Source organism: Solanum stenotomum, chromosome 7, assembly GCF_019186545.1.
Source record: "Solanum stenotomum isolate F172 chromosome 7, ASM1918654v1, whole genome shotgun sequence".
NCBI lineage: Eukaryota > Viridiplantae > Streptophyta > Magnoliopsida > Solanales > Solanaceae > Solanum > Solanum stenotomum.
This window is the reverse complement of record NC_064288.1, coordinates 45,084,741-45,095,748: the sequence shown is the minus strand read 5'-3', so window position 1 is coordinate 45,095,748 and position 11,008 is coordinate 45,084,741. Positions and strand designations below refer to the sequence as shown.

Below are 11,008 nucleotides of genomic sequence, written 5' to 3'. Positions count from 1 at the left end.
TTGTACCAAAACTCTACTAATGACAAGTCTAAGAACAAAGGGTACAACCCTGAAACTAAACAACACTTTAAACAAATAGTTTGAGTCCAAAAAGAGTGGACTTAAACAAGAAAGATCCATGGCAGCCTGAAAGAACTGATTCACCATTGAATCCGGCCACACTTAATAGTCACTTAGCTGAGGTCTATCAATAGCCGCCTAAAGATGCCCTGTACTCAACAAAGAACAAGCAAGTGCAGTATCAATACACAACCACAGTGTACTAGTAGGATCACTCGGTTATCCCAATAAGTGAAACACATGCAAGTAACCACAACATTATAAAACAGGCATATACCAAACATATACAATATTAGTCATCTTTTCAGGATCAATGTAGCATTCCACGTTCTCAATAATACATATTGGTTATCAATTTAGAGAAACATACACTCTTCCAATATCAATCATCATTAGATATGAACGTAATCATCACAAGTAGATACACAACACAATTCAATAGTCCTCTCACGGAACACAATTCAATGGTCCTCTCACGGAACCCAATTCAATGGTCCTCTCATGGAACCCACACCCAAACTGTTAGCATACCGGAACGTGGTACTCGATCCAATGTTTATGTCAGAACGTGGCAATCGATCCCATATTTATGTCGGAACGTGGCAACCGATCCAATGTTTATGTCGAAACGTGGCAATCGATCCAATATTTATGCCGGAACGTGGCAACCGATCAATCAACAAACCACAATCATAATGTATATTCTCACAATCATATAACAAGAGGTGATTCATGGCATACAATTATTCAATTATCCTCATTTACAATTAGGGTGATCAATAATGCAACATTCGCATACATACATGCATTATAATGACCAATTACAAACATATATCACACCAAATGAAATCACAATCATCACCTACCTCGAATCCAAGCTTGAATCCCCAAAGGCACTTGAATCTTCCCTTTTCGGATTCTTCACGCTTGTTCGTGGTCTAAAAACATACAATTAACGCAAGGATCAATAAACGAGACATAATTACCCGGATTATAATCAACATCATCAACCCTAGGCCAAACCCTTGATCTCCATACCCATATTAGGGTTTCTTCCACCATAAATCACAGATCAAAACCCTTCCCCATCGATAATTACCCAAGAAACTAAGTTCTACGGATCGAAAAATGGATTCAGGAAGTAAAAACTTTACCTTTAGCCTCAAAAATGGTGGAAACCTGTCATGAATCGCATGGGGTTCGTTCCTTAGCTCTAAAAACCAAAAAGTGCAGAATAAAGACGTTTTGGGGTTTATTTACGACCTTAAGTCGCGTTGAACCCGCCACAATGGTCCTCACCCCGCTACAGTGGCAGAAATCCCGCCCCAGCGGCTTGCACGGAACCAGCAAGCTATTTTAATAATTCCAAAACACTCATTTCACAACACACCTTTAACCAACGATGCTCAGAAAATACCGTTCACGCTAAGACCGATTCCGAGAGTTCTACTCACCCGAATTCAATTCTGTAAAGTCGTACAAATTCCTTAACGATTTATCTAACCACTCATGTAATCAAAATCATAAATAAGTCACTTGATTGTTACCAAATTTTCCTACACCTTAACGACTCTGATTTCGTCCAAATCTGGACTAGGTTGAGAAATTCCAAGTTACTTGGCCCCAATTATTTCCCCATTGACTTTTATATATCGATGGAAACAGGTCGTTACATTTTCATAATTTATTTATCAAATAATTGAGCATGATATCTTAAATAAGTTTCTAGTTTGATTTATCATATGGGAGATAACTTTCAAGATTTTTAGTTTACTTCTAGTCAGTGACAAGATTAAAATTTTTGTTAAGTTAATATTTAAATTTTAAAAAATAAATAATTTGTTTTTGATATATAGGTATATTGACTCAATTTTGTATTTATGATTTTACAATTTATTTATTTATTTAAATTAAGATTTTCATTCATTCAAAATTTAGATTTATTTACGATATCATGTCATTAATAAATTAAAAATTAGCATATCTTACGCGAAAAGGCAGGTACCAAAAGAATGTGTATGTAATTATCCCTTGAGCATCCTTAAGATTTTTTTAGTGTTCAATATTTAAGAAATATGTAAAAATAATGTTTATTATATGTAATCTATTTTTTTTAATGTAGTGTTCAATTGATCGCCTTATATTATCATACCTTTGACATTGCTTCTAATCTAGTGCCATATCATGATTTTATAAGCTAAGGTTGGGAGAATTTTACATATTTAACNAAGGTTGGGAGACAATTTTACATATTTAATTATTTATTAAAGTAATATATTATGAGTTCTCATTATCCATGCTTAAAGTGGAAACACCAAGAGTAGACTAAAAGAATATTGCTTGTTCAAAAATATGAATTAGAGTAATAAATCTTATTTATGCTGACTTTCATAGCCAAAAAAAGTAATATAAAATTATTATCTTTTTGTCAATTAGGCAAATCTATATTTTTATTTATCTTAGATCCTGAGAAGATATCATATTTCCTCAATCTTCTCCAATTCATTCTTTAACAAGTCAATCTATTCGTATTTTATGCGGTCACATATATCTTTTCTTATATAAATTTAATTATAAAAATGTAAAATATTTTATAGTATAAAAAATTAAAGACAAATATATTGTGAGACATACTGAAGAAGAAAAATTAGTAAACAAATTTAATAGGAAATATACATAAAAAAAAATTAAACAAAAAACAAATCCAAATAAAAGTATTGCTTTTTTTTCTGGTTAATTTTACTTATTACTTTACTACTTATTAATAAGAGTCTACAACATACAGTAAGCACACACGAGGTGGTCAACATGTGTGCCTGAAGTAAATTTAATTTGAATGAGGTCAATTTGGTCATTTTAAATAATATCATTTTTCGACTAGTAAACTTGATCGTAGTTCATGTAGTTATTTAATAAAAAATAATAAAAATTTTATAAATTCTCTCTCTGTCATCTAACAAATATATATTCTCTCTTCAGTTTATATTAAGTGAATTGTTGAGGAATAATATATTTTTTGACAAAAATATTCAAGGATATAAATAATAAAGGCTATTTTCAATTACTATCCTTTGGATTATTTCTGAACTATTCTCTTAGAAAACATAAAATAATTAGTAATATCACTAAATGAAAGATAAATATATTTAAAAAAAAATCTTAACAATTCTTTTAAACTTTGAACAATTCACTCATTTGGATTATAAAAGAAAATTTCATTATGAACTAGAGGGAGTACTATATTATCTTTCTTTCTAAAATAAGTATTATTTTGGCTAAAAAATAGACCGTTTCAAAATAAATATATTTTTAGAAATTTAGGACAAAAACTAGTAATTGTTTTCTATTATACTTTTATGATAAGGAACTACTCTTAACAATGTTCAATTCTAAATAAATACTAAATAAATATGTATAAATTATACTCCCTTTATTAATTTCAATTTGTTTGTCCTATTTTATTTTATTTAGTTCGTTCTAAAAATGAATGTAATTTAATTAGTGTATAATTTTTTTAAAATTATGGGATCCGTTTTAGCTATGACTTTTAGTTTAAATTCATATTCTTTAGTTATAGTTTTATTATTTTGAATGTCGGTAATATTTGTTTATATCTTGTAACTACTTTGAGTCAAAATCAACAATCGATAATGAAAAATACCTTAATTATGGACATCTTAATGGACCTCTTCACATTAAATTTGTGCAAACAAAAAGTAATTAACAATTTAAAATATCTAAAAATATTATTAAAATTTAATCAACTTTCTAATTCTATCTATATCAGATAAATTAAAATTAAAAAAAATAGCTATTGAATCCGTACTAGCACGAACACATTTGTCTAGTATAAAATTAATAAAGTGAGTCTTGCCTCAGATTCATGCATTGAATATACTAAAAAAACTAAAATTCTTCCTTTTTTTTGTGCATTGTTTCTAATTCCTTTGAATTACCATTCCTTAATTCCTTTGAATTACATTTTGTGTAGATAATAAAAGAATAGATAGAAAGGTAAACGTGATTAATTTGTAATTGTTTTTATGAAAATTAATAATACAGTTTTTCTTTAAAAAATTAAATAAATTAAAGTTGTGTTGTCAACTTACAAGCGTTCATAAATCTGAATTTTATAATTAAAAAGACGGATGAGAAAAAAAGATTTAAATATAATTTACTTTTAAAAAAATGTTTTACAATATCAATTTTTCAAATTCACGGACGCTTATGAATTGACAACATGACATCTAAAAAAAAATTTAAAAGTAAGATTCGTTTTTTTTCTACATGGCTAATAAGTTAAATAAGTACTGTTTTATTTTGAAAAAAAAAATCTTTTTAAAGCTTGTGGTCTAAAATAATTTTTAAATATTAGTATAGTTATAAATCATTTTATTATTAAAAAAATTTAAAATTAAATTATTTCATAAAAAGACCTTTTTAAAAGAGACCGAAAAATGGTACTACATGAAACTACATGACAAATAGATCAGGTCAGGTTAAACAAAGTGGGTCCTAAAGGAATTGACTATTTCTAAGTGACGTTAGGTCATTTGATTTTAAGCGTTTACACATGTTTTTGTATTTAAATAAAAATAAATATAAATATCAAATTACAATAGAAGAAGTATATTTAAACTATTTCCGATGGTTAAAAAATATACTTGATCTTTTAAAGAAAATTAAAAAAAAAAACCACTATATAAATTAGGAGGAGGCGAAGATCAATATATATAAACTTCATACCTATGTCTTATTACACAACACACAGGTTAACATAGTTGCCAACATATCACTTACATGAGAAAGACACAACAAACATAAAAAAAAGTACACAATCAACATGGACAAACAACAAACAAAGCATATGGTATTTATGTAAAGCTCACATGAATATATATGATCCCATCCTAAGTTGCTCGGATTCTTCAAAAATATTGTCATACTTGTGTCAGATCCTTAAAAAATGCACTATTTTTAAAGGATTCGACACACACCTGATGACATTTTTTAATAGTCCGAGCAACATAGATCCCATCAATTGGCATGGTGATCATCAATAGCTTTTGTCATACCAACAACGAAGTCCAACAAACTTATAAGTTCAGGGACATTCTCATTTGGCCTTTCATACTCCAATGTCCAGCTAACCAAATCGATTTCGTCTTTTGTTTCTATATGAAGAGTTGCTTTAAAACTATTATATTTATCTGTTACATCTCCTTCAAATTCTCTGAGTACGAGCACCTTTTTTTCATGATCTATAGCTTCAAGTATTTGTTTAGAAATCTTCTTTTCCCCATCTGCCATACAAAAAAAAGAGTTGGAAATGAGAAACAACATAGAGTTGACATGTTAAAAGACCATCTAAAGAGATTTATCTCAATCATAATCGCTAAAATAGTTGAAAAAACTATCGTAGAAAATTTCAGAAAAAAGGCAGGTTAAAGACATTCTCTTATCCGTTGAAATTAGATGAGGAGCCGGATGACATTTTTAGTCAATATATACCAAAAGCGTAAATGAGTTAGGAGCGAAGAGTGTTCGAGAAGATTCAATTGGCCGAAATGAATTTTTAGATTCTCAGATTTATTGACATCAAGTTCATAAAAAGAACCAAAAATTTCAAGTAGGTTGTGGATGATAAATCTCTATAAACGCACTACACTTATAGACTGCACCTGCTACTCCGTTTGATAGTGATTTCTTATCTATTTTTTGTGTTAGATATGAAAGTAAAATAATATTATTTTAAAAACATCTGTATATATCTAAAACAAAATTATGAGGATGAAATGAGTAGGGAAGGGGAGGGCAAGGGTGGGGTGGGGCTTATTAGGACATTTTTAAATATTCAGCTTACCAAGGGTATATGTCCAACAAATTTTGGATCCAACAGTTCCAATGTCACCTTCAAGAAGATCAAAACCTTGTACATGCAAAGGAGACATAGTAGAGACGTGATGTGGTTTATTTGTAAAAACATCATGAAACACATCCTTGTTGGCCTTTATTTCTATCTTGACACACAATACAGATTTTAGATCCATTTTACTAAAGACTTAGAAATAAAAAGATGTAGTGACACTAAAAAAAATTGTAGAGGACAAGTGTTGATATCATTTACAATGATTATTCAATAATATATTTTACTACTTATTAATAAGAGTCTACAATATAAATATTTGTACTCCTTGTCAGAACTGCCCCTGTGCGGCTATGCTTATATTATCAACCATGTGTTACGTGGAGAAATTAAAGACATCTTCTTGAGACAAGTCATTTTATGCGGGACCGATTTAGATATATATATTTCTTCCGTTTTATTTATATGTTATTCTTATTAAAAATAGATAATATTTAATATTTGTCATTTCACAAAATCAATGCATAAATAACACTATTGCTCCTATTTTACCCTTGTGAGTCATTGGTCTTGAAAATATATATTTGACTAACATAGAAAAATTAAGTAAATATTTCATCTCCATTGGTCAAATTAAATAATAAAAATAAATAAATTCATGTTCATTGATTGAAAACTTGACTTCAGAAAAACAGTAAATAATGATAGAATAGTAAACTTATTTAGTTTCTTAATGCACGTGAAATCTAAAATAATGACATACAAATAGGAACAGAGGGAGTATATTGTAATTCTCTATTTGTATCATACAAATAGAGAATTACGATATACTCCCTCTGTTTCTTTTTATAAGTCATTCTTACTATAAATAGTTGGTCCATAATACTTGTTATTTCATAAAAATAATGCATAAATTACAATATTCTTCTTATTTTACCATTGTGAGTTATTGGCCTTGAATATATATATTTGGTCAACCTAGAAAAACAAAGTGAATAATTCATGTTCATTGGTCAAATTAATTAATCAAAATAAATTAGTTTATATTCATTGATTGAAAAGTTGACTTCAAAAAAATTAAACAAGGGTAGAATAGTAAATTTACTTAATATATTAATGCACATAAAATCAAAAATAGTGGCATATAAATAAAAACAGAGGGAGTATCATATTATATTGTATTAATTTATATAATATTTGAATAAGTTATATTATTTTTAACGGGCAATAGGAAAAGGAGCCTTTTTCCCAATCAATGAAATGAAAAGGAGTCGAGTAGAAAAGAAACTCCAAATTATGTAAAAAGTGCTATGAATTACAATGATTAATAATTTTTAAAACATAAATAAAATTTGTTGGGCTCTCGAAATTTTATGTGTGCACATAAATTGGGACAGAGAAAATAACACATATTATTTAAAATAACGTAAAAATATTATAAATTACAATAATTAACAACTTCAAATATATATATATTTGATTGATTTTCAAAAGTCTATCTGTGCCACATAAATTGAAAGAAAAAAATAATTTATATTGGGCTCATGCTAGCACATGCTCGTGTATCTAGTTTATCCATATGTGTCCCACTTATTTGCCAAATGCTAGCTTAGTACTCTCTCTAGTAAAATATAAATGAATTGTTAAGGTGTGACACCCTTAAAAAAATATTTAATGACATAAATCAAAGAGTAATAATTTGTCAATATAAAATAATGTCAACAATTCGTTTATACTCTCTGTCCCTAGTTACTTGTTCACTTTTGAATTGTCACACTTATTAAGAAAATAATTATTGGAATAGTTAGTTTACCAATTTATCCTTATTAATTATGAAATGATGCCTTAAAAATATAAGATTTTCAAACAGTTCTACCTTTTTCAAAATAATTAATTGCGGGTATAATAAATTTTAAAAAAATTGTTCTTTTTTAATTTGTCAAATTAGACAAGTAATTGAGTATTGAGTTAGAAGGAGTAACCCCTAATGGGATTCACTTTATCGCTCCACGTAAATAATCACAAAACATGATTTTTATGTGTGCTAAAAATAAAGCCTTAACAACAAAATGCTTAATGTATGAGAATAGCACAAATCATGGTTTGCATAATTACGATAGGTAAAAGACAGGACATAGGACTTGTTGAAGCAATTAATAAAATTAAAGTAGATGGTGACTTTTTCTCATGATCACATAAAGTTAATTTGCGATAAATAATCACTCAATTATTGCTCCTATCACTATACCTTCGAAGAATTTTAACAATTCATTGATTTTTGAAATTGTTATCGTTGAATATAATGTATGAAAAACATGGCTAGGATCAATTATTGATTCTCTATGGTCGTGTAAGTCCCAATTATATATTCTTCACTATTATATCTCGCGTTTTTCTTTTCTTTTATACTTCAACATGCCTGTTTGTATGACAAGCGCATTTTCGTAACTTTCTACTTTTTCTTTCCTCTTGCTTTATGATTGTACCTTTTCTTTATTGAACCCAAAAACCAATCAATATTTACCTAATGGCTTATATGTCCTATAAAATATTTTTCTCTTGAATTGTGTGGGCCCAACCATTGCTCACTTTACAATGTCGGATCTTTATTCATTTAAACATTTGTACATATAGTATTTTCATTACTATTTAGTATTTTCTTTGTATTAAATTTATTTCTCTTATTCTTTTTGTTGGTTATATATTTAAGAATAATATAAATAATACTATAAATCACAATAATTAACAACATAAATATTTAAAAGTTATATTAAAAAAATCGATTGACTTTTGACATTCTATTGGCACCACATAAAATTGGTTAGATGATAAACATATATTATTTGATTGATGTTAAAAGTATTATAGATCACAATAATTAATAATTTTTAAAAAATTAAAATATATATAAAAAAAATCACTTGACTCCAAAAAATCTATCAATGTCACATAACTTTGGACATGAAAAGTAACATATATTATTTGAAAATTACATTAAAAAAGTATTATAAATTACAATAATTAATAATTTAATATATTTAAAAGACAAAAAAAAGTTGATTTTTGAAATCCTATATATGCCACATAAATTAAAACAAAGAGAATAATATATACTATTATTTTAAAATTATGTAAAAAAAAAAAGTACTATAAATTATAATAATTAACAACTTAAAATATTTTTAAAATCATATAAATTTTTTGATAAATTCTCAAGTTTCATGATATCACATTGAGACAAAAAAAAATTAGTAATATATATTGGGCCCCGTGCTGGCACGGGGTCATGTATCTAGTATAATGACAAAGTTCTTGCAAAAATGAAGTATTGATCATTTGATTAAAAGAAATAATTATGTTTTTATTACTAATTGTATTTAGATGTTGATTTAATTATAATGTATATTTTTTTTAATGTTAAGTAGTTAAAATACTTTATACATTTTAAAATGCTTTCTTATATCTACGTTTTGAAGCTCGATCAAATAATTTCACCAAATTTGAGTGCATCTTTATTGATAGGTTCTATCTTTAAGGACACAAACAATATATATATATAAAAGTTAATTTAATTTTTTGTCATTATTTTATCTTTCTTTTGTGTGTGTGGGTGTATTTATGGTTATTTTTTCTTGTATTACATTTTTATTTTATTTTTCTTCCTTGGTTTTTTTCTTTGTTAAATGCTTTGATTACATGTTGAACTTAAAGCTCTAATAAACTTGGGTGATTTTTGACACTTTTTTGCTCCTGAGTACTCTGGGGAAAAATGAGAAAAATTAAATAGTCTTATTGCTCTCACTGTAATATTTGTAATTTTTGATTTTTTAAAAATGCAAAAAAAATTATAGTTCTTGTTAAGTAGATGATCAGGTGCAAAATAATAATAATAATAATAATAATAATAATAATAATAATAATAATAATAAAATAATAATAATATTATTATTTAAAATTAGATTTCTTGGAAGTCGTATAGTCATTGAAAATTTGTCTACTTGATTACATTTTCTTAGATCTCTTTTTGTTCCACTATTAGGAATAAAGATTTAGAAAACCCTATCTCAAATACGCGGAGTTAGGTGGGGGTTCGTGGATTTGGACGAACCCACTAACTTTTTTGTAGATCTTGTATTTTTGTATTAGAAAATAAAATAAATATATATGTATATTAACTTGTTAACCGTCTAAAAAAATTGATTGACAACTCAGTGGTAAGAAAGGGTAGTGAAAATACTTTTGGTTCGAACACCCCTATCAATATTCAACAAAATAGAACCCCTAACCTCTTAACTCATATTTATCTCTTTTGTCCTAAAATTTAAAATCTCTAAACTCCTAACTCTCGCTCCGCCTCAGCTCAAAGACATTCCCTTTAGACTGTTTGAAGAGGAGAAGATTTTATGATAAATTATACTATGGGGCCTACTTCGATACAATAGCTGGCTAAACTGCAATTCATCGAAAATATACCATTGAGTGAGGATTGTATAGGGATAAAATAGATGTGACACTTGGTCGTATTGAATGATTACATGTGGAAGGGAACATGATTAATAAAATCAGTGTCAGAAGTGATCCATCTTAAAGAAGCAAAACAGATCGAACATAATCTCAAAAATGGACCAAGGTTTGGACATATGAAGAAAGAATCATCAAAGATTGCTAGCCGTGATGAAATCGATCCAGAGGCAACATCGAGCGTTACTCTTTTACTCTTAAATGATATTTAATCAATTATTTACAGCTTATCTATATATCAAATCCTAAAAATCCATCCCTATGAAAGTTGAAAAACTATTATATTGTTCATCATCCAATTCACATTATATATTGAATACTTAAATTTCTCTCAATCAATATCAATATTTATTCATCAACTTTAATTATTCATATCAAGATCGTTTGGAGAGATCTTAGTTGAAAATATTGTTGGAATCAGGCAAACACAAGCTACATGTGAGATCTTAACTTTACTTGCTTGTATATTTATTCATCTCAATCAATTCGATCTACATAGCACATAAAACTTGCATCCAAAATTTAGTTGTACTTTTTTGGGATAAAAGGTTACGGATGATC

General features: G+C 27.6%; 1 protein-coding gene across 1 annotated transcript; it reads right to left on the bottom strand.

Moving 5' to 3' along the window:
* Window positions 1–4,769: 4,769 nt before the first annotated feature.
* Window positions 4,770–6,203, bottom strand: LOC125871174 (kirola-like). The gene is made up of 2 exons (XM_049551770.1): window positions 5,924–6,203; window positions 4,770–5,363 (listed from the first exon to the last, which is right to left on the bottom strand). The coding sequence occupies exons 1-2, from the start codon at window positions 6,108–6,110 to the stop codon at window positions 5,098–5,100; spliced, it is 453 nt and encodes a 150-aa protein (XP_049407727.1). The 5' UTR covers window positions 6,111–6,203; the 3' UTR covers window positions 4,770–5,097.
* Window positions 6,204–11,008: the final 4,805 nt, after the last annotated feature.

Bases quoted from the DNA above. Each gene is read 5' to 3' on its own strand.
- LOC125871174 (XM_049551770.1), bottom strand. From the start codon at position 6,110: ATGGATCTAAAATCTGTATTGTGTGTCAAGATAGAAATAAAGGCCAAC. The intron at 5,364-5,923 runs GTAAGCTGAATA...TTTGTATGGCAG, and splicing joins TTGTTGGACATATACCCTTG to ATGGGGAAAAGAAGATTTCT.